The sequence below is a fragment of the Indicator indicator genome, chromosome 6, assembly GCF_027791375.1.
Source record: "Indicator indicator isolate 239-I01 chromosome 6, UM_Iind_1.1, whole genome shotgun sequence".
Taxonomy (NCBI): domain Eukaryota; kingdom Metazoa; phylum Chordata; class Aves; order Piciformes; family Indicatoridae; genus Indicator; species Indicator indicator.
In genome coordinates, this window is record NC_072015.1 from 24,676,252 (window position 1) to 24,701,705 (window position 25,454).

At 41.5% G+C, this 25,454-nt stretch overlaps 1 protein-coding gene across 1 annotated transcript in view; it reads right to left on the reverse strand.

Moving 5' to 3' along the window:
• DOK6 (docking protein 6) overlaps positions 1-24,881 on the reverse strand; it is a 229,008-nt gene extending 204,127 nt beyond the window's left edge. The window contains exon 1 of the mRNA XM_054381801.1: positions 24,816-24,881. Coding sequence (XP_054237776.1) covers positions 24,816-24,881 — 66 coding nt within the window. The remainder of the gene's footprint in view (positions 1-24,815) is intronic.
• Positions 24,882-25,454: the final 573 nt, after the last annotated feature.

Genomic DNA, 25,454 nt, shown 5'->3' on the forward strand with positions numbered 1-25,454 from the left:
CAGTGCTCAGCCATTGCTGTCATGCTGAAACACCCAGTCAGTCTGGATGATACATAAGATAAAAATGTCATAAATCCCTCAGACTGAAATCCTGCTCTTTCTTTCTCTCTTGAGATCTGCCTCTAAGCCACCAATATGTTCTGTCATTCCAGTGGTGATTTCTCTACAGAAGCTTTGAGACAAACTGCAGAGGAATGCATGGAAGAAGCTTCTGTCATAGTCCAGACTATAATCACTCCAAATCAGGGTGACACCTTGTTATTGCACTGACTGAGATTTCAGAAATGCTTTAGATAGGTGACATCCTTGCTACATGGCCTCAGTGCAGCCTCCTCAGCAGAGCTCCAGAGACACATCTGAAGAGGATTTTTCACATCCATTAAATTGCATTTGACAATTTGTCTGAAGGAATTTTGGTGAAATTAAATATATTCCACCCCTTTATTCCTACTCTTTTCTCATCTCTCTCATGGTATACATGCACAGCTGTTAAGAGTAAATAACTTTACAATTTAGGCAAAACTATTTTAGCTGTAACACCAGGCATGACTCTTTCTAATGAAACTCCATCATTGCCACAGGTACTTTTTGTTTACCTTTTCAACAACAAGGTACTGCTTTTGATTAACTCATTTAAAATACAGAGTTGTATTCAAAGTCAAACACTGCCCTTTAATTACTGCAGAAATTTAAACTTTAGTTAGAAAATGGCTTTAAGCTGGAAGAAGATAGATTTAGACTGGATAAAGGAAGAAATTCTTTACAGTGAGGGTGGTGAGACACTGGAACAGGTCGCTCAGGGAGGTCAAGAATGTCCCCTCCTTGGAGGTGTTCAAGGCCAGGTTGGATGAGGCCCTGAGCAATCTGGTCTAGTGGAAGATGTACCTAACCATGGTAGAGGGGCTGGACTTGAAGATCTCCAGAGGTCACTTCCAACCCCTAACATCCTGTGATCCTCTGATCTTTGATATCCCTTCCAACCCAACCCATTCTCTGAATCTACGAAAATACATTCTGTCAAACAGCTGAAAAAAGTATTCATTTAATATTTCATTCAGATATGAAAAGCCACAGACTTTATGATAAAAGGATAAAAGTGGGTTTATGTTCACAAATGTAAAAATACGTTCCTCTTGGCAACAACCTCCCCAACAGTAAAGAGCTAATTCACTTTAAATTACGATATCATGAAATCTGCTTAGCAAATTAATTTAAGCAGGAAGACCACACAAATAAAACAGACTTACAACAGTGCTTGAACTCGTGTGCAAAACTCTGCATTGCTGTGAGTAATTCTGCACTTACAAAGCTACTCAAAACTTATACAGGCTGGGCTTCTAATGCTGTGTTCAATCAACCTCCTGCTTGTTTTCTCATCACTGTAGCATCACAGCATCAACACACAGCCAAAAAAAAATTAAGAAATACATAGTAAATTTTGCTGAGCAGCCACATCAGCTTCAGGAGAAGACATGAAGTGAGGTATTCAGTGAACAGTCACTGATTTTGAATTCTAGAACTAAGAATTTTACTCTTAGCACATATTTCTGCACTTACAAATAAAGATCTTAGCATTATTTCACTCTGCATGGGTTATCTTCTGACTCTGCACTTAATTTAGCATCAGTCCCCCTTGCTGGAAGCTCTTTATTCAGTTTTAATCCAATACTGATGATTATTACAAAAAGGGCAGGCAGAAAAGGGGGAGTGAAATGAGAATACAGAGCTTGAGAAGGATTAGTCTTATCAGTGATGGAGACCAGAGGCAGGCAGAAGTAAATTAACCCATGCAAATTCCTGGGTACCATTGTAAGTTTGAACAGAGAAAGTAGTTATGAGAAAACTGGTCAAAGAGAGGAATTCAGTGCTGCTGAGAAAGCAGTGTGTGAAAGCCCAAGGTGCCCAAGGTCTGATAAGCTCTGGAGACCACGAGAACTGATACACGAGACACCATCCGCCTTTCAGGAGGACAAAGCTGTAAGCACACACAAAGATTAACAACAGGTTATACAATCCAGATCTCATCCAAGACAGCAGTGGTTGGCACATGGAGGCAGACTACAGCATCATTTCCAGACCTACTAAGAGAAATGGCCTGCTGAAGTTCTTCCTCAACACCCACCTAGAAGCCCCTGGCATGTCAGCACTGCCCTCTGCTTCTGGGTTGGGAGCTACATTGGCTTCCCACCACTCCTCCTGCAAAGTAACCATAAGCAAGTAGACAAATAAACTGCATGAGCAAATAACTAAATATCTTATGTGAATTGTTATTTGTTAATAATAATATCTTAATGAATAAAGACTGTCCTAAACAATACTGGCTGTGATTTGTCTATCAACAGCTTCTACTAGGGAATAGGGAGTTCACAACACTGAGAAAGTGCTAGCATGATGGCTGTTTGTGGAGATGAAACCAAGAGAAGCTACACTTTTCCAGGTCTCCAGTAGAGAAGGTATTAGCCAAGAGCAAAGCTTGAACACTGTGCTGGCATTCAATGAGCTCCAAGGAAAATGGTCCTGCTGCCACATGTAATTTCACCAGCTGCCAGTAAAGTCTGGTAAGTCCAGAGTCCTGTGACCTTGGACAGAAATTAAATCCTTGCAGACACCAGGGTAGATTTCCACCAGAGAAAAGGGTGCAGAGCAGAGGTAAAATAAAAGGATAGTCTGTCGACAGAAGCTGCTTTTGTGGGGCAAACAAAAGCTGGAAAGTGATTTCTCAGAGTTTTGATTACTTGAATTGAAATAAGCTGCTGACTCAACAGCATTGGCAGCAGATGTGTAAGACAGAAAAAGGTTCAGCGAGTTTGAGAGAGTAAAACACAAAATGCAGCTGCTTATTTTCTATTATTCATCACAGAGAGCTGTTGGATTGTCTTAGCGTAGGTAGTAAAGGGCCAACCAAAATCTGAAGCTAAAACATGAACCTGTCCTCCCTGCTCTTTCCCTTTTAGATCTATCCTGACTTGCATCACTGAACTGGATGATGCCAGGCTTGCTTTATCTTCTTTGAAAACAAGAACTGACACCATGCATTTAGCCAAGTTTTCAAATGTGACTCCTCAAGTGCCTGAAATTTCACAGTTCCTTTTTTTTCCAGCCATAGCAATAATGCATTATTAACTAATGCAGCTGCAAGAAAGCAAATTCAAAAAGCTGAGCTAGCTGAAGATGTAAAAATGAAACCAGGGTATTGCCAGGCACGTGTGCAGCTCAGATATAATCTCATTTTTACATGACATTACAACACTCAGTTAGCCTCATGAGAAGAAACCAGACAGGACTTTTTGTTCTGCAACAATACCTCTGCAGGCTGCAACTCCTATTACAATAAGCATAGCAATGCTAGAAACTATGACCTGCAGCTTTAGCTACAGAAGTTATATTCCTTTAATTCTCAGTTAGAAATTGTTTGCCATATATATTGACTGCTTCTAAAGGCTCTTTCATTTGCTCATCCTGTTTACTTCTGTTCCACCACCTCTCTTTTCTGCTTGTCCAGCACTGTCTCAAATCTCTCTCCAGAGCAGCAACTACATACTGTGAAAGAGAGTGAATCAAGTTAATAGCTGTGCTTGCTGCATTTATGATGCATCAAAGAGCTGTAAGAGAAAAAATGCAACTATGGAGAAAAATAGTTCTTCATTTTAGCTTTCTTTTATTTCCTTTTCCTTCCTCCCTTTTATATATATATATATATATGTGTGTGTGTGTGTGTGTGTGTGTGTGTGTGTGTGTGTTTGGGTTTTTTTTTTAAGTTTTTCTTCCTGGATTGCAAACCTTCAACCCCAGAAAACTTGGGGAAATTCTCTTGGGGTAGCACTAGTTCTATTTGTTTAACTCACATCAGATATCCTCCCTGTCATAGTATGGCTTAGATTGGAAGGGACCTCAGAGCTTATCTGCTCCAACCTCCCCACCATGCCCAGGGACACCTCTCAACTAGACTCAGCTGCTCAGGGCCCTAAACATCCCCAAGCAGAAGGCATCCACAACCTCCCTGGACAGCCTATTCGAGTCCCACCACCCTCGTACTGAAGAACTTCTTCCTAAGATCCAGTCCAAACCTAAATCTGTATCTGATAGAAATGAATGTAAGTTGTCATTGATTCTATTTACCTTTAACAAATGAGGGTAACAGATAATTGAGTATGGGGACTGCTGGGTCTCCCCAGGTTTTCCCCTTTTGCTGAGGGAAGTTAAGCAAAGTGTTGTGGCCAGGTAGGGAAAACGTGGCTAAGGGAACTGGGGTTGTTCAGCCTGGAAAGCTCCATGAGAGGAGCTCATAGTGAGTTGGGAGTTGGTCTCTTCTCCTGAGGAACAAGCAATAGGAGTAACAGCCTCAAGTTGTGCCAGGAGAGGTTTCGGTTGGACATGAGGAACAATTTCTTCCACAAAAGGGTTGTGAAGCCCTGGAAGAGGCTGCCCAGGGAAGTGGTGTAGTCTCCATCCCTGGAGGGATTTCAAAGCCATATAGATGTGATGCTGATGGACATGGTTTACAGTGACCTGGCAGTGCTGGCTTAACAGTTGGACTTGATGATCTTAAAGGTCTCTTCCAACCAAAACAATTCTGTGAAACAGAAGAGAATACACTGGACAAGCATTCAAGAAAACTTTTTTAAAGGAACTGAGAAATCAAACAGAACAGAGGCATGAAAACACTTTTTCCCCCTTCATTCTTATTTTTAATTATTATTAGATTCAGGTTACAGTGTTTAACTTAATGTTTTTTGAAGCACAAAATCCTGCTTTTTGGTTGAAAGTATTTTACTGTGAGGATATTCAAAGTGTGTATGAGCTGACCCAGGCAATGATTTAGTCAATCACACAACTGCAACACTTCAGCACAATTAGTACCTGAGGATCTGCAAGAGATGCAGTATCCATGCTCTTCCTTCCTAATTGATATGGAAAAAGAATAAAATAATAATAAGCTATGAAGAGTCTCCTCCATCTGCAAACATCTGAACTACCTACTCGAATCACCCAAATGCCCTCAATCACATGCACAAGTCACCATGACCAGAATATGCTGGTGGCTTGGTAGAGCCATCTACTGATTAAAGAGAAGAAAGGAATAATAGTAAAATCTTTCTTTCACCATTAGGTGAAAAGCAAACACAAAATGAGCACATCATTATTGGGGGGGGCGGGGGGGGGGAAGTCAATTTCTGCTTGAAATTTGTGAACATCTGGTAAACCAAATAAGGATTCTGGATAGTTGAATCATAAAAGACTGAATTTTAGACGAATGACTTGGTTCTTATAAATCCTCACAATAATTTAGACAAAATAGATCTTGCAGCTCAAGGAATTTTTTTACTCATTCTTAAGATTGGCAAAGATTACACTGGGTAAAAAAGGAGATAAGCCTGGTCTGTGCATTTAGTAGTTTCCCAGTGCTGCTTCAGCTTTACTGGGAGTTTTCTGTCTATTATAAAGATAATGTTTTGACACAGTAGGTCTCTTTTAAAAAGCAGATATCTAACAGAATAATGAACAATTAATAATGGGCATTATTCTACAATTTTAAATCCATGTGAAAAGTCAAATTGTGTATTTCAGAAGTTTGATTTGCTAGTAACACAAAATACTGACTTTCTGGGGTTTTGGATGGACTATTATTGTAACTTAATATATACTATGGGAAAAATACCATGGCATGAAAGTGTGCCAGAGGGGAGGTTTAGGTTGGAGATTGGGAAAAATGTATTTATGGAAAGAGTGGTCAGGCATTGGGAAAGGTTACTCAAAGAAGGTGGTGGAGTCAGCATCCCTGGATGTGCTCAAGAAACCTGTGGCCATGGCACCTGGGGATATGATTTAACGGCCACGGTGGTGTTACGTCAATAGTTGGACTTGATGATCTTAAAGGTCTTTCCCAACTAAAGCAACTTCTGTGATTCTGTAAAATCAAAACCAAACAGAACTTTGTGCTTCTAAACCCTTATTCACATTTTAATTCTGTGCCACTAATCCAAATATATGGGGAATAAGGTCTCAAAGAAAAGAACACTAAGAACAGCAGATAAAGATGTATGACCATTTAACGCAAAGCACTACACAGCAGAGTCCTCATACATGTCATTTACTTCCAAAAGTTCATGTCTGAGCCAGAAGTTAAAATCATTATTTGTATTCCAGTTTATATAGTAGCAATAAAGATATCAAGCCATTTTAAAATTACTGTCAGAATACTAACCATAGAACTATGAATCTAATATTGCAAAGACACATCTAGATTAAATGATTAGGAAATGAGGTTGGAAGAGTTAAATATTTCTATACCAGTGTTACCTAGGTCAATGAACATAGTAGTTTCTTTCCAGTTTGTCTTACTAAAAATGTACTGTTTTCTATTTTTTTGTTTTACACTTCAGTAACTTGGAAAGGAAAAAGCAGAGGAATCATAGAATCACAGAATGGCTCAGGGTGGAAGGGACCTTAGAGACAACCTCCCCTCTATGGGCAGGGGCACCTCACAATTAGACTTGGCTGCTCAAGTCTTCATCCAACCTGGCCTTGAACACCCCCAGGGAGGAGGCATCCACAACCTCCCTGGGCAGCCTAGTCCAGAGTCTCAGCACCCTTGTACTGAACAACTTCTTCCTCAGCTCCAGTCTAACCCTCCTCTGCCTCAGCTTCAAACCATTTCCCCTTGTCCTGTCTCTAGACACCCTCATAAGAAGTCCCTCTCCAGCCTTCCTGTAGGATCCCTTCAGAAAGAGTTCATGATGTTGCTTTCACTACTATTTGACTGAGGACCTTTTTTAACACAGATTCATAGAGGGGGTTGGGTTGGAAGGGACCTTAAAGGTCATCCAGTTCCAACCTCCCCTGCCCTTGGCAGGGACACCTTCCACTAGCCCACGTTGCTCAAGGCCACATCCAGTCTGGCATTGAAAACCTCCAAGGAAAGGGCATCCACAGCCTCCCTGGGCAGCTTGTTCCAGTGTCTCACCACCCTCACTGTAAAGAATTTCTTCCTAATATCCAGTCTAAATCTCTCCTACCTTACATTTACAGAGCAGACAGATAGCTCTTTCATGACAATAGGAAGGAAAGTATTTTTCCCCTTTTTCTGTTTTTTTTTTAACCCCACAATGAAGCCTGCAGATAGAGAGCTAAAGAGACCATGGACCTATGGCACTGCAAATTATTCCTCATTCTCTTTAAATTTATTTGGAAATCTCAACTGTTCAAATTTTAATGAAGTCAAGAGAATTTAGGTAGATTTTGCTGCACTTATGCGTAACAGAATAATGTAGATAATAGATGCAGAATCACATTGCTTACAGAAAAAAAAAAATCAGCTCATTCTGGGAATAACCATTCAAGAACTCCAAACCATTTGGCAGACATAGCAGCATCTGCTTTTCACTCAGCTTCTATGTTACATTTTCCTCTGCTTTAAGCTGTGCACCCAGTATATGAAAAACATGTTAGCACACACAAGAATGGCACTTCCAGAGTGATGTTTAGCACAAAATACATTTCCATGTATTTTTCCTTTCAGCTTTTGGGACATAAACAGCCATGTAATAACATTACTTGGTATTTTTATCACTACTATATAAACTCAAATACAAATAACGATTTTAACTTACGGCTCAAGAATGAAGCAGCAGGTTAGTAGCTTTAAAGCTGCTGTATTACACTGTAATAGTGCCACATTAAAAGTAAAACCTGAGGATCTCTCAGTTCAAGAATGGCATTTTTTATTATTCAAATGCAGGGGTCTTCTGCTCATTTGGCAGACAGAGAAGCTTTTGTCATATTCAGAAATCTGAATGCCATGACAGCTTAGAAAGTAGATTTTGACATTAAACCTAAATTTTAATCATAGAATGGCTTTGATTGGAAGGGACCTTACAGATCATCTACTTCAACCTCCCTGCCACCTCTCAACTAGACTTGGTCGTGCAAGGCCTCATCCAATCTGGCCTTGAACACCTCCAGAGAGGGGACATCCACAACTTCTCTGGGCAACCTATTCCAGAAGAAGAACTTCTTCCTCATATCCACTCTAACCCTGCTCTCCCACAGATTCAAAGCATTCCCCCTTGTCCTATCTCTAGACACCCTTATGAAAAGTCCCTCTGTAGCCTTCCTATAGGATCGCTTCAGCTATTGAAGGCAGCTCTAAGGTCTCCCTGGAGCCTTCTCTTCTCCAGGCTGAACAACCCCTGGGCTGCACAAGCACATTGCTAGCTCATGTTGAGCTTCTCATACACCCACTGATGTAGATAATCTTCAGGCACTATTAGCTTTTCTTTTCTACACTCGGTTCAATCCCAGCTCTCCTGAGACAATGCCAATCTTACAGCTGCATCTGCCTTTCTCCAGGAGACATAAAAAATTTATGTTTAAGAGTCATGTAAATCAGTGAGGTGAACATCCAGCTATCACTTCAGCTACAGGCTTATTTCAATGGCAGCTGAGTAACATGTAAATCAGTAACATTTCTCCTGCTCTTCTGCTGGAAGAAAGGCATTTCATTAGCCTGAGAGGGGAAATCTACTGATGCCACGTGTTGGAATCCTTCATCATCATTTGGTGCTACAGAAAAGCCTCTTGTTTGTCCTCGCACTCTTTGCACAAGTGTGACTGTTTCTCTCTGGTTAACAAATTTGAGCTTGCATTAAACCTTATCAGTAAACATGGCAGTACTGCAAAATCAGCAATTAAGGCCTCAATAGCTTCCCCAATTAGAGCTGTTGTGTGCCAAGAGCTATAGCTGAGACAGATTGTGCACCGGCTTTATTAACTCATTCTTGGAGCAGTGGAACAGCTAAGTGCCTCTTCCTGGCCACATTAAAGTAGATGTAGTTGTTTTACAGTGACATACACCTCTGCCTTAAAAAAAAAACAACCAACATCAAACAAAACAAACCCTCCAGCAGGCTGTGAATCTTTCATTTGGGAGCTTTTACTTCTATACCAAAGTGACTACTGTCTCTCCAAGTGCAATCTATGCATTGCTATACCTGTTGCTACATAGGCAGCGCCTCCCAGAATCACAGAATGTTCTGGGTTGAAAGGACCTCCAAAGATCATCTAGTCCAACACCCTCTGCAGTCAGCAGGGGCATCCTCAACTAGATCAGGTTGAACAGAGCCCTGTCGAGCCTCACCTTAACTATCTCCAGGGATGGGGTTCAGTTTTGAAGCATCTAAACCTAATTGGTTTTCCACCTGTCTGTACCCTCATCCCCTATCAGTGTTCTCCCTCATCCCAACTAAACTGTATAAGGCAAGTGCTCTGATGGAGGGTTTATTCACATCAACAACCATTTCTTCCTCAGCTCTGGAGGAGAAGGGAAGTGTTACAATCCAGCTTTAGAAATCCATTTGCATAGACCCGATGGGCAGAAATAGATGTGAAATTTAGATGGGGAGAAATCATTCAGTGGATAAAAAAAAAAAAACCACCACCACAGCATAAGACTTTGAAGGATAGCTCTAATATTTCAGACATTAGAGTGGAAGCTGTTCCAGGCAGGGACCACAACATTCTTAGGCATTTCTATTCTCCCCAGCACACTTGGACAATGATTAATTTGCACTGCAGCACTAAAAATCATGAACAATTATAAGATGTGGTCTTCCAAAGTACTGCATCTCTTCAGCACCTTCTTTATTTCAATGTAGCTAAAGAGGCAGGCCTGCAATACGCCATTATTGTGGAAGTCAGATTTCCTTCAGCAAGAGAATCTTCATTTCAGTCTAAATGCTAGAAAATGTCATTCACTGCATCTGTCAAGATAACTAGAATGCAGTATTAACAGCAATTCACATAACCAGACTGCATGTAATTTAATCATTAGTATTTCAGACTGGTTTTCAAACAGAATAAAAAAGGAGAGACCAAGATGCATATGTAATAAAATTTATATTTCATGATCCTTAATTGTTGTAACTAGGGCACAGGGATTAAAGGCCTATGCCTAAGGCATCTGGTCCTGAGGACAAAATATTACACAAGCATTTCAATTTTTGGTTACAAAAAATGAAGTTGTTTTAACCCTCTTGATTCTGAGGAAAAGCTGGTACAGAAGATCTGAACCATTTCAGAAGATCTGAATCCCATTTACATGGGATTCATTCCCAGACTTACTTATCTACCTAGAAAATTAACTGTGAAAAGAAGGAGCTGCTCTATCCATCTTAGTTCTTAATGGCATTTTCTGGGGATGACAGAATATTATCATAAACTGCCAAGTTGGAAGGGACCCCAATGATCATCTGGTCCAACCTTTACAGGTGATAGTTAAGGTGAAATGAGATGGTCCAGCACCCTGTCAGGCTGAGGCTTAAAACTAACCAATGGAGGTGAATCCACTCCTTCCCTTGGGAGATGATTCCAGCATCTAACTGTTCTCATGGGGAAAAATTTTCTTCTGGATTCCAATGGGAATCTCCCTGGCACTAACTTGTCCCTACCACCCCTTGTCTTTTCCATGTGACTCTTGAAAAAAGGCAATCTCCATCCTCCTGGTAGCCACCTTTTACATACTGGTCCATGGTAATAAGGTCTCCCCTCAGCCTTCTCTACTCAAGGTGGAAAAAAGATTCATTTTATGAAATTGCAGTAACAAAGAATTCAATAAAACTTGCTCAAAACATTCACCTTTATAGTGAGCCCTGTGGCTGGACTGTGACACCTGCAGACATCCACTGTCTGAGATTTGCACAATCAGGAGTAGATTTGACTCTCTTCAGCAGAGGTCGTCTTGTATGTGTATATAAATTCACTTCAACCTTACCTTACTGAACAAACAGTAGTGACGATTCATAGAATGGTTTGGGTTGGAAGGGACCTTGAAGACCATCTAGTTCCAAACCCCTGGCATTGTCAGGGAGACCTTCCACTAGAACAGACTGCTCGGGACTTCAACCAACCTGGCCTTCATAGAATCATAGAATAGTCTGGGTTGGAAGAGACCTCCAAAGGTCATCTAGTCCCACAGATTTCAGTCTACCCTCATACAGAGAATCAGAATGAAAGTTAAGTCTTTGTGCTCTTTGGGCATTCAGTATGTGTGTTAACTGGTCTGGCAGCATAAAAAAATCTCAAAAAGTACTTACAGAGAGGTCATGACCTCAAAAAGCTTCATCTTGTACATCATCCATACACAGATCTGCACATGGGCACACCACTTTGACATGACCCCTGTTAACAGAGGAGTAAGTGGAAACACCAGAGAGGTCCGAACACCTCCATTAAAATTAAGAATCTCTTGCTAATTATCTATTGCTAGTTGAGGTGCTTCATGCCTTCCACTTTCACCATTTCATTCACAATCACCCTAACAGCTATGCAGGCAGCTGTGTTGCTTTCTAGCTCTCTAAAGTTGACTTCAGAGGGTAGAAAGCAGCATTTTCCATTTCACATCCCCTGCTTTCACTCAGCTCATCTGTTGTACATTCAGCTCAGCCACAAGCATCAGCTATAGCACAGCTGTGGCACTGCTGCGGGTTAGCTCAGGTCAACGAAAATCAATGTCATTTACAACTTTTTACATTTTCCTAGACTGAAAAGCTTGACATATACTGAGGCAAGCTTTATTTCTGTAGATGCTTCTCTGCCAACAAGCAGGTATTTGGCCTGTTACTTCAACTCTTTCCTAATTAGTCCAAGTAAATCAATTAAGTATATTAGAAAGTGTATTTGTTTGAGAAGAGGTATTTACTCTTTCTAGCAATTTCCAGATGGCAGAAAGGAAAAGTGTCAATTTTGCAGTTAGAAGATCAATTATTTATCTACAGGCTGGTCTAGGAAATGTTTCAGGTGAGACAGAGGTGGTGGGAAGAGGTTTTTGAAGAATCAAACAGGAGGCATCACTTCACTACAGCTTTAAACTCAATTTTGTTCTGATTGCAGCAGAGGAGAGATTCACCTTCAATATTTCTTCTAGCAGGACAAATGACTCTAAGCCACAGAATAACATCATACAGAAACACAGCAGAAATGACCAATTTATTTGTCGAGAGGACAAAGAAAATAAAAAAATAATACAGGCAAAAAATTATCTTCTGGCATTAAGAGTTCTGGAAAATACACCTCCAAAAATCCATTTTGAATTGTATTTAACCTCTGGGTCCTCCGAGGTCGTAAACTGCATTATGGTGTGATTGTGTCAGAATAATGTGTCAAACTCTATGTCAAAAATATTTACAAATAACGTTTACTTTGCTATTTTCTCTTTCCCTTCAAAAAATCCCAAAGCAATACATCTAAGCACTGTAGGTATATTATTGTATAAAAGCTGCCAGAATAACATTTATCCTCAAATAAGTACAGTACGAGGCCCAGTAGTATAAATTTTCCTCTCATTGCCCATAAATCTCATCTAATTCTAGTCCGCAGCTTCTCCGCAGCTTCCTTCTCACATCTCGTTGTGCAGGTTCTCTCTTTGAAGCACCTCAGACACCTAACTCTGATGGCTTAACCAAGGTTCTCCACCACCTGCTAATCTCGTATCATTTGAGGAGTGGCTGACACTCCATCAGGCTGTGCTGACATTCAGCAAGACCTGGACAGGCTGGAGAGCTGGGCAGAGATGAAGCTACCAAAGTTCAACAAGGATAAGTGTAGAGTCCTCAACCTGGGAAGGCATAACACCATGATTAGGGGCTCAGCTGCTGGAGTGTAGCTCCACAGAGAAGCACTTTGCGGTCCTGGTTGTTAAGTTCTCCATGGGACAGCAATGTGCCCTGGTGGCCAAGAAGGCCAATAATATACCCAGGTGCCTTAAGAAGGGTGTGTCCAGCAGGTCAAGAAAGGCTCCTTGGGCAACCTGCTCCAGTGTCTCACCACCCTCACTGTCAAGAGTTGCTTCCTATCTCCAGTCCAAATCTGCCCTCCTCAAGTTTCAATCCCTTCCCTCTCATCCCATCACTACCAGCCCTTGTAAAAAGTCCCTCTCCAGCTTTCTTGTAGCCCCTTTCAGGTACTGGAAAGCTGCTACAAATTCTCCCTGGAGCCTTCTCTTCTCCAGGCTGAGCAGTCCCAACTCTCTCAGCCTGTCCCCATAGGGGAGCTGCTCCAGCTCTCTGATCATCTTCATGGCCTCCTCTCAACCTCCTCCAGCAGCTCCATGTCCCTCATGCTGGGAGCATCAGAGCTGGATGCAGTACTCCAGGTGGGGTCTCCTAAGAGCAGAGCAGAGGGGGAGACTCACGTCCCTCACCCTTCTGGTCACACTGCTTTTGATGCAACCCAGGGCACAGCTGTCTTCTGGGCTGCAAGCCCCATGTAAACGTAAATACCTGCTCTACCTTTAAAAAAACTGCATTCTTCTGCTTTACTAAGACTCTAGGACCATAAAAATAGTTCAATTTCTGTTCTTCTGCAATGACATCAGAACAGAGCAGTCTGCTGCCTTTCTTTTGCTCCTTATGCTTTTTCTGTATTTTTAGTATTGATATATTAAACCATCTCATGCCATTACTGTCTGAGATTCTGTGCCAATAGGAGAAGGTGGATCTCAAGAATTATTTTGTTCTGCTTTCATTCACTAATTCACACCAACTAAAAATCTGCATGCAAAGGTAGATTTACTGCTGAGAAACTTTTTGTCTGTTGCACAGCTTTTCCTGCAATAATGTCTGATCTCACAAGTTGTTAGAAGCAATCAAAGATGCACCTACACAGAACAGTGAGATCTAATGAAAGCAATGATCACATACACCAGAAACAGCTGATGTAGTTCATCTCCATGTTATCATTTATAGCAAAAAGTAGAGTATTTGCCTATTTTGAACATGAAAAGTGTTTTCCAACTGAAAGCAATAGTCTTCATACAACCTTAAAACAGGAAGTGTCCCTGCCTGAGCAGAATGATCTGCAGAGGTCACTTCCAACCTCAGCCATTCAGTGGTTCTGTGACTCAAACTATTAAAAATAAATTCTGAATTATTCCAATGTTTTCTATAAGGTCGCATTTAATAGTTTGGACCATGCTCAGTGCTAGCCAACCTACACATCTAAAACAAAGAGTTTATCAGAGTTTACAGTCAAAGCAGGCAAAACAATGAAGTGGTGGATGAAAAGACATTAGCCTCATTTTACAGACAGAACAGTTAAGCTCATTCTTCACTATGCTGGCATCATAAGGGCCCTTAATACAGCTTTAAATTTAATTCATGTAGTGTACAGTGAGCTTAGTATAACTGAGAAAAAGGCTGGAATGAATTAAAATGCTCAAGACTGCAAATTACATCTCTGGAAATAAAAAAATAATTTAAAAAAAGACTAACATTTAATTCTTTTCATCTATATCCCCAACGTGTAAGCACAATGATTTCTGTCTTCTAGAAAGAGATGATTCCATTAATAGTGTGAAAAGATCCAAAAACCTTACTGTAGTTTAAGATACAAGGACTAGAGAGAAAAAAAATTAAAATCAATCAAATATCTTTTAATTTACTGCTCTTCTTGTTGCAATAATGGAAAAATTAACCTTCTAGCTTTGTTGTTAGGATGCCGCTGCTTCTTTTATATATAAAATATGACACATATTGGTTGAATATACTCTTACGCTTATCCAGTGTGACCACACTGAAGTAATAGAACACAGTTCCTCCATCACGTTAGTTTTCCGATCACTGAATAATCCTGAGTTTTAGAGGTTTTCTTAAAACATTATCTTGCCATCATATTACACACAAATACTTTTTTTCCTCTTGTAAGGCAAAAGGCAGAATTCTCTTTTTTCCCTCAATCATAAAAACTTTTTCCTCTCTGCAAGTCTCAGCCCTTCTAGGATTATCACTAAGAGTATACAGAGATGGAGTTCAACAAACTCTAGCTTTGGAAATAGTAACACCAATCACCAAATGCAGTGCTACATACAGAGCTACATACCCTCAGTACCTCTTTGACAGTCAGAAGTCAACACATTTCTTCTCAGATATGAAACTTAAGGCATCCCAAGTGATGACTCTCAGCCTCTCTCAGAGAGTAAGTAAACACCACGCACAAACTGCTAATGTAAGAGTAGACAGTATGACCAATGTATTATTTAGCCTTGCATAATCGATGAAGAAAATGCTGTCCATTAGGAATGACATCATATGATAAGCTGAGGACCTTCAGGTGCCTGCTCCAGAAGTCAGAGAGATCTGAATGTATTTAGAAACCAAAAAGATCACGCACTAAACAGTGACAGTTTCCTTTCATCATGCCAAAAAAACTGTGTTCTTTTTTTATTCTCCACATCCTGCTGAGGTATTCAGAGACAGTTTAAAAGTACAGTTTCAAGAAGAAAAAATAATAATTATCATGTAGAGAAAGTATTACTATTCTAACTGCATCAACAAAAATGTCATTTGAAAGTACCTTATTATTATCATACTAGCAATTAATAATTCAGTATATCAACCTCAATTAAAATGGAAGCTTGCTCCATTCTTAGCTAAGCCTTGTGTATTTTTGACATTTTCTCAGATTTGACTAGAGAACACATTTACTGTATCCAGTAAACACTCTATCAGAGATCACAGTCTCTACAAGTAGCCTGATAAATAAGAGCTAGAAATCAAAGCCATGCTAACAATGATAGTTTAGATTTATCACAATAATGCCTAAAGGCCAACCACAAGTGGTCTCTTCTTTTAGGTATTGTACACAAAGAGTAATTTTGACTACTCTTTCAGAAAATATTAGAAAATAGACCAATAGACTCTGAGGGGAGGAGACCTTGGAGCAACACTATAAAAAGAAAATATTTCAGGGACAGAGCATTACAAGTATCATGAGCTTCCCCCTCAAAAAGGGCCCTAATTTGGGTTTACAGTAGTGAAAAACTTCTGACATTAAACTTTGCTATTAATTCTTTTGAACAGGTAGGGAAAACATGCTGAGGAGTTTTTTCTCCAGCAGGTAGCACATCACACTCTTCCCCTGGCCCTAATCAATGCTGTGTGTTTCCAATTCCTTACTGACACATTAATGAACACAACCTTTCCAAAGTTCAGTCCAGATAAGCTGGAGATGATGAGGGCCAGTTTGGCAAAAGAACAGCAGAGAGAAAGAAGATCAATCTTTTAAAAGATGTATACACTTTCATTAATTATCTTCCTAATTTATGTGCATCTGAAGTGCACAGTAATCCCTCTGAGGCTCCACTTGCAGGGTCCTGTAACCCCTCAGTACAATGACAACGGCACACATCACACATGGCAATTGGTAAAAACCTGCAAAATCTGGAAGACTTCTTTTTTAGTGGAATTCACTGAAAAGAAGTATTTTCGTCACTGCTTTATAGACTGCATTATTTTTTTCTTTAATTTCTAAGTAGAGTTCAATATTAACATTTATCTTCAAAACTCTTTAGACTCAGCTTTCCAAGAAGGTCTCTGCCTATCCTAGTCAGTAAAACTGCTCCTGGAGCCAGCAGATTCAATACTCATACCAACTGAAAGTCTCACTATTTGGAAATCTCCTGACCAGCTTTTCAATTACAGTGATTTCCTTGCTGCACTGAACAATCAGACACATTTCCTGCTCACACATGATGCATGGCTTATGCAGTCTGAATAGTAAAAAAAAAAAAAAAAAAAATCAATTATTTAATTGACACAGTTGTGGCCAACTCTACTCTCCCTCAACTCTTCATTGTAAGTTTGCAATTTTGTCCTACTGTACACAAACTTTGACCTACCCTAAGTGGTCCTGGTTTGCAGGGGAAGTTGGACTCAGTCTCTGGAGGTCCCTTCCAATCCCTAGCATTCTGTAATTTATCTTTGATGACTTTATGAAGAAATTTCACAGCACTTGGATTTGAACTATGCATTTTATCTGGAAAACATTTTCAACCAAACTATTATTAATTAAAATAATACATCACTATCCTTTTTAATCTTGGAGCTGCACTGCAAGTTGAAGAGATTAAAACCACAAAATGCAGCACAAGTTCTACAATTACTACTTTTAACATAGCAGATATGAAAGGCTGTAGTATACAGTAAAACACCCCTGTCCAAATTCAAGAGCACTATGTTCATTTAAAGGACAATGAGGGATTCAATTCAGCATCCATACATATTAAACTATTTTTCACCTTCAGAGAGAATATTTTACATTGCTTGCATACAAGCACATCAACTACATCATCACATCTGTGAAAAGCTGTTCAACTGGCAGACCTTTTACACCATCTCAAATAGAAAATAAACTTTCCAGGGTTAACACAGACCCCAAATCTTATTCTTGTTTCTTTTATAAAGACAAGTAAGTTTCATGGTGTTCTTTTCTGGAAATTTCTCGTTAGTACCTATCTCAAATGTACTCTCTACCACAGTATATATATAAAATACACAACTAATAACTGATTCACATATGCTGTCGCCTGAATATGTTGTTGCCAAGCAACTGCTATAAAGCATTTTGCACTGCTTGCAAAAATCTGAATGAATGATTCCAAGAGAGATTATTTCTAAAAAAACTAGGCAGAAAACTCACTATTGCAATGACATGAATAATGCCTTGTGTATTTCAAGGATTCACAGAGAATGTTCCTTCCCAAAATTACCAATTTGAGAAAGGATCCTCCTTTGAGTAGGATTTTGAACAGCATTTTACAACAAGGAAATTCATGTTCTATGCATGTGGGTAATGATCCTGCCTGGACTCTGAACCAAAGCCACTGAAGTTAATGGGTTCCTTTAAATTGACTTCAGGGCCTTTTCATCAATTCTTGAGTGTCTATTGTTGGACAAAAATTGCAGACTCCAAAATGAAAAAACAGAAGTGCATCACCTTACAGGAGATGCAAATAAACTCTCAATAAAACGTTGCCATCTTGCAATACGAGATCAAGTCCACAAAGGCTTTCTGGTGTAATCTTCATACAGCTAAGGTGTCATCTCTCTGAGGCTAATGATATTACACACAAGCAGAAACAGAAGCATCTATAATCCATCAGTAATGTGGATGTGATACTCTACCTACAAAAGACAAACTATTTGTCCCTTTAAATAAGTGCCATCCGTTACAAATGTATAGACCTTCGGCTCTCAGGCTTCTATAGAACTAAGAGGTGGAAAAGCACAGCAAGAACAGCAACTGAGGAACACAGCAACTCTAAAGCACTTACCACAACCCTGATTCACAAGTTTCTTTAAAAACAAGCATTAGCATAAAAAATGGTTGGACTTTTTGTCCTTGTTTACCCTGCCTGTAATATATTTCTTTCCATTTCCTGCACAATACACTTAATCGATAAGAACCAGTCAAAAGCTTAAAATGATTGTTCTTTGCCACGATGGCCAAAATCAGAAATCCATATGTTTTCCATTTAATTCTTCAAATTCATTCATGTAACTATAGCAAGAAGAAGTAGGGAAAGCAGTAATTACTGGTATTTTAAATGATACTTTCAGTATTAATTAGTAAATGTGACTAGATTCTTTAATGTGTTACAGTGAAATCCTTTTTGTTCCGTATCTCAGATTGCCTTGAACTAGCATGAGAAAAGGAACAACTTTACATGGAAGGAATCTGGTATCTAAATCTTATCAGTCTGGAGTTTTGAACAATTAAAATACATTAGAATCATAGAACGGTCTGGGTTGGAAGGGACCTCCACAGGTCATCCAGTCCAACCTCCTCTGCAGTAAGCAGGGGCATCCTCAACTAGATCAGGTTGGATGGGACCTCAACCACCTCCCTGGGCAACCTGTTCCAGTGTTCCTCCATCCTCATGGTGCAGAACTTGTTCCTAACATCCAATCTAAATCTGCTTTTCTCTCATTTCAAACCAATGCCCTTCATCCTGTCACTTCAGGCCTTTGCAAACAGTCCCTCCACAGCTTTCTTGTAGCCCCCTTCAGGTACTGGAAGGCTGCTATTAGGTCTCCCTGAAGCCTTCTCTTTTCCAGGCTCCCTCAGCTAATTAACTATAAACCGGAATTGATTTTTTTTTTCTAGTTTAATTTGAATTATTTTCATGCTCCAAGATGTAATTCATAGTTTAGTGTCATCCATCAGGTGAAGTTATAAACAGCAATCTCAGTGCTTTCAATCAGGCTGAGCAGAATTCCCATAGATAATTACATAAATTAGTCTACAGAAAATCTATCCACTCCAGGCTTTTTCAAGCATTTATTTAGTTTCCTAGAACATGCTATGGCAACCTAGAGAAATAGAAGAAGCTCTACTCTGCCCTCTGTACTTATCATCACCCGCTTGCAAAACCACTGTCATCAATCAATGTAATCCCAAACTCGGGGCATTTTGCAGATCCCTTCCTTTCCCTCACCCTAAATATACATACAGAGGATCAATTAAATGTTAGGATTTTGTAAGACAGGTACTGCAGTATCTCAAGAGGAGCCAACCTGCAATCAAAGGCTCGGATTCATAGCATTGTTAGTGCCGCCTGCTTGAAGACAGAGTGAACAGCAGAAGAAACACCGTGTTCATTTCCAGAAAAGGGACCTGTAATGATCTAAAAGTATGGTTAAAAATAGGAGGGTTTTATATGGTAAAATTTTTCATTTGGTGACTAAGAGCAACCTGTTATTTATTACTCAATCAAGACTGACTGGCAGGTACAATTTTCTCTTTGGATAGCAGTATTAGAGTGTTAAGATGAACCACTCAGGAAATAATTCCACTCAGTATATGGAAACACATAAAAATCAGTATTTTTTTTTTCAGTAACTGACTGAAAATTTCCATCAGATAGCATACTTTTGTTCTGTGGCTAAGGCATGCCAAAAAAAAAAAAAAAAAGAGAAAAAAAAGGGAAAAAAAGACAAAAACAAAAAAGAATGACTTTTAAGGTTGATATGGGTCAAAGCAAACCTATCAAAATGGCACAATGCTGATTTTTAATTAGACTTCCTAATGTGACATCAAATTGGTTTTCTTCTAAAAAACACTACTTCAACAAGGCATGAAATCCTCTCAGCTTAGTTTATTAGGAGGCAACAAAGGGATTCCAATCTGCTACACCAAAGTTTCAGCCTATGAGCACAGCCAGCCCAGTATAAAATTGTGTCATATGAATTTTAATGTGACACAAGTATGAAAGATTCCAAAAGAACAAAGGCAGCACAGTCCTATTCCACGCTTACACAAATGACCTATTCTGATCTGAACGGCACACCACATTACAATCAAATTTATTTCAAAGCAAGGTTGCACAGGCCAAATGTAATGGCTGCAAGAATGAGGTATTTCCTTTATGCAGCATTACAGAAAAGCAAAATATCAAACAGTGCAGGGATGCCAGAGCACTGAGAAGAAAGGCACATTTAGGCTGCAGGGAAACATTTCAAAACGTGGTTTAGTTACAGTTATCCTCAGTGACTAGAGATGTTAAGTTTCAAAGATACTCCTGATGCCTCAATGAAGATGTCCTGTATACATGTGAGATAGTATACTACCTAATATGCTACCCTAATGGCTTTTTATTATAGATATAAATATCTACATTTAATAATTTTTAAAATTTCAAGGCATCATAGAAGTGTTTTATGTACAGCTTAACAAAAGCAAGGAGATCAGCTAAGCAGTCTAACTGGCTGAATGTCTCTTCATGGTCTGATACCTCCATGGCACGAACCATGATATTCCCAGTGGAGGTAGATGTCAGATTGCAACAGCAACAGGCAGGCTGGCAAAGATCCTCCTTTTGCAAGCTACCTGACCCTACATCAAAAGAAGCTACTTCAACATTAAGATAGCACAACAGCAAGGTCTACCTTAAAATACTGGACTGTCAGAAGACACACAGATGCATTGAGATGTAAATGCAATGGTAGAGAAGCACTTGATTCCTGCATCCAGTTCTGGAGCCCCTGTTACAGGAAGGATCTGGACGTACTGCAGTGTGTCCAGAGAAGGGCCACCAGGATGATCAGAGGGCTGGAGTATCTCTCCTGTAAGGACAGACTGAGAAAGTTGGGGCTATTCAGTCTGGAGAAAAGAAGGCTCTGAGGAGACCTTATTGTGGCCTTCCAGTATCTGAAGGAGGCTACAAGAAAGCTGGGGAGGGACTTTTTAGGGTGTCAGGGAGTGATAGGACTAAGGGGAATGGAATAAAAATAGAAATGGGTAGATTCAGATTGGATGTTAGGAAGAAGTTCTTCACCATGAGGGCAGTGAGACGCTGGAACAGGTTGCCCAGGGAGGTGGTGGAAGCCTCATCCCTGGAGGTTTTTAAGACCAGGCTGGATGTGGCTCTGAGCAACCTGATCTAGTGTGGGGTGTCCTTGCCCATGGCAGGGGAGTTGGAACTGGATGATCCTTGAAGTCTCTTCCAACCCTAACAATTCCATGATTCTATGGTGAAAACAAGGCAAAAAGTCTTGATGATGAGGTATTTATAAAATAAAGAGTGAGGGCACATTTTCTCAGTACCTCTCATTGTCTATTTCCATCAAGACTTGGGCCTCATCTTGGGACTTCAAACAACCTTTCTGAACAGAAAGACTTAATAATAGCAAAATAGTTCTGAGTCCTGACCATGCAGTTCAGAATGGACATTTGTCTGTCCACCAAGACTGGAGACAGCAGTCACACAGACCATGAAACAAATTTGCAGATATGTGGGGAGTAGGTAGCCATGGTACTGAAAGCAAGGTATTAAGTCAGAGGTAAAAGTGTTACACCTTGTTCAAAAAAAATTAAGAAAAAAGAGTTTTTACAAAGTAAAAAAATCAATAAAAGAAGGCAATCAGAATGACCACTTGGGGTTTTGAAAATAAAAATTCTTGAAAATCTAAAGTCTAATCAGAAAGTTCATCCCAAGTTAAAAGCTGTTGCTGGGGGGTTTTAATAAAATTAAATAGGCTATCTGATTTTGCTTTAGGATATCATGTCACTCAATTTTACCTGAAACTTCTTAGGCTTCATTATATTGAAGCATCTTCCATTTGATTCCCAGCCAGGGCTCCCTCAGTCACAAAACAAGACAGAATAAAAGCTGCACTGGAAGAATTTCCGTAATTAGTTGGCTACCAGCCCAAAGGTTAGAATTAGTTTTATTGCCCAAGTCTAGCACTACCGTTGGTGTTAGTGCCCTCAGCTCTCCAAGTTCTAATCAATCTACTTTTCAGGAGACATCAAAATACTCAAAAGAATGTAGATTGTTGTAACCAAAAGAGAATAAATAAATAAAATCAATACCTTCTAGTGTGTAAGAATGAAACACAACCAGCAAGAGATCAGATTATATTTACATACTTCAAAATTATCTCAGCCTTAGTTTCCAGAACCCATAGCTATCTTCTCCCCTTTCAGTATTTTTTGGAGGTTAAAGACACTCTCTTGTTAACAGACAATGATTTTCCTGAAAATTAATTTATTCACATACATTTTGACAGCTCCAGTGCAATGCATTAAGGTTTGGACTTGGAGAGAGACATGAGGGAAAAAAAAAAAAAAACAAAAAAACCCAACAAAACCCCAAACATTCAGTGTCTTACTTGGTGAATAAAAATTGCATTAATTTAGAAATTCAGTCACAAGAATCCAATAAGCTATGGATATACACACACATATTCATACCTTTCAACCGTCAGGCTCATTTGGATTTTGATGCATTTTTCTATAAAATATAATCCATTTTACATTGTACTTAATAGATTTATTCAGATGTGCATCCCCACATGTCATATCTAAGCTTATACTACCACCTGCCTGAGGCTGTGCAGTCTGAATTGTCACCCCCACACACCTCTTCAGTAGGAAAAAAATCTTCCACAGACACTGAACTGTTTCACTTCTGCTTAATGGAGAAGTGCAATAATCATTCTTTGCAACATCCACAAATAACAGCCACTGAAAGTAAATGCACTTAAATGTTTTCCCCTCTAAAAAAAAGGAAAGTAAATCAGATTGACTTCAAAATTAAATATTTAAGTTACTTCAGATATGCTGCAAGGAAATGTCACTGTCTTCATTTTATTTTCACAAGTTAGCAAGTATTATTCGGGATTACTGTGATATGAACTCCACATTTGTTGCCTACATGCTATGCACACAGGTATATGAAAGCAGTCACATAGATATGCATATGCTAATTTCACACTGAAAGGACTCTGAAATACCCTTCCACTACAGATTTGCAAACCAAAGAGATTAACTTTGCTTCCAACTACCAACATCAAGGTGATGTGAAACCATCATCTAGCTGCTTTGTGTTGAGCTTCTCTCTTCTAATAACACTGCTGAGGCTGGGGAAAAAAACCTGATGAGCAAAGGTTAAACAGAGGACTACCAGTAACAAACTAAGGCTTAGAAATTGTTTGGGTTTTTTTTTTTTTTTTCCAAATAGACTAATGCTCAACTGATGCATGGAGTGATTCTGGGCTTGCAAAATCATTAAGAGCAAACGTTTTCTTTGGATTTACACTACCTCTCAAACATTTGATGCTATTAAGGATTCAGACCAAACTCTTCCGTGCTCTTTTGGAATTAACAGCCCTGTTGAGGCAGCAAAGTGCTCCAAAGGTCAATTTATGGTAAGTCTCCCACCATCCTGCACACTGTGTCTGCAAGCAAAACAGCATCTGGGGGGAAGGGAGAAGGGAGGAGGAGGTAAATATTAGCACTGTGATAAGCTCACAGGGCACAACCTGGAGGAGGGCCGATTTCACAGGAAGGCTGTGCTAGGTTTTGGGGGAAAACATGGACAGGCATCCCACCTTCCTGGAGCAGAGGGCAGGGAGAGACCCTGCACTTTTCTACACACCTAGAGGAAAACATAAGGGTGAACCCAAGAAGGAGCCCAAACATCCTGCCTGCCCTAGCCAGGTTTAATCTCAAACCCAGAGGGTCCCTGGTCTTTTGGGATTCCTTGCAACATCCACAGCCGTGCAAGCCAGCAGAGGCCTCGAGTCTTCCAGCTCTCCTAAGCCTTCTCATTCTCCCACACACAAAGGATAAGAGAAAGCCCAAACCCATGAGTCCCGCGATCGCCCGAAGTTGAGGAGATCCTGGCTCCCGCATGCACTGTGCTCCAACTTCACTGCCTTCTCCAGGCTCCCATCTGGGAAAGAGCCCGCGGCCAGCCTGATAGCACCACGCTATCTTCCCCCTTCCAGAGCACCCCGGTGGCTACTGGAGGCCAGCCACTCTCAGCTAAGAGGCTGCCCCTAGTTCTGATCGCTGCCAGTCTCTGCAGCTGCCTTTCGGTCTGTTCGGCTGTCACCTCCTTTCCTCTCTGACAGTTCCCGGCCCGCTGCAAGTTCCCCTTCCCCAGCCGCCCCTCAAGCCCTCGGCACCAGACCCCTGTCTTTTCTCAGTTCTTAGTGGGCTACTCGGGTACCAGATTCCAATATTTTCAGGCTGTGACCTAACTGACGATCGTCCCTTCCCAAAACGGGAGAGGGAAGAAGGATCCATGCACAAAGTTTCTACAGATCCTGCTTGTGCCCCCCTCCTCCCAGCGAAGCCCCCACCGTTGGTAGCAAGGCAAGGGGCAGACGCCCAGGGGAGGGGTGTCTGCCCCGGCCCGGGCTGTGGGACTTGAGGAGGACGGAGGGATGGGGCGAAGCCTTCCGCTGACAGCGATCCTGGAAAGCGCCTACTGATAAAGACGGAAGGTGCGGCGCCTTCCAGAGAGGGAAGAAGCCGGCTCTCTCTCCGCGGCGCAACAGCAGCGCATCTTCACCGATCCCGACGGAGAAGGGAACAAAGTCCGAGCAGCAGCGGCGGTGGCAGCGGCAGCAGCAGGTCTCCGCGCCCCGCGCTGGCGGCTCCGGCCCGGGGCACCGCCGACCCCCAGGCCGGTGAGGCGGCCACCATCGCCTCGCCCCCGCCCCGGGAAAGGACTGTGAAGGAAAAAGCGCACTCACCCCCAGCTTCCTGCTGCGGATTTTCACGTAGCCCTGCTTGACTATATCGTTAAAGTTGGAGGCCATGGCCAGCGCTGCTTGCTTCCTCCCCTCAGCGCCCGGAGTCCGCCGCCGCCGCCGCCTCCTCCTTCTCCTCCTCCCCCGGGCCCTCCCGGGTGCCGCCGGCCGCCGATTCCCAAAGCGCCGCTTGCATCCAGGCAGCGGCTTAGGCGCCGCGTCGCGCTCCGCTCCGCTCCGCGGCGCGCCACCCCGGGGTGCGGGTGGTGGCCACTCCGCTCTTCCACCGGCCCCTCGCTTCCCCCGGACCGCTGGCCCCGCTCCGCCCGGCGGCGGCTCCGCGGCTACCCGCGCCTACAGCCGTGGGGAGGCGGGCGGGGCAGCGGGCGGAGCGGAGCGGGGCCACCACCCCCGGCGCCGCGGCCGCGGAGCCCGCCTCTAGCGCCAGCACTACCCGCTACCGGGGGTCGGGAGGTGGCCGGAGTGGTGGCCCCGGGGCGTAGGCGCGGGTTTCCTGACTCCGGCTGGAGGGTGAACCCCCTCGGCCCCGCCGCCCCTGGTCATGACGCAAGGTTGAGGCTAGATGCTTTCCGCGGCCTTTGCGCTTTTGCCCACTGTTCTCCAGGCCGTCAGATCGCTTGT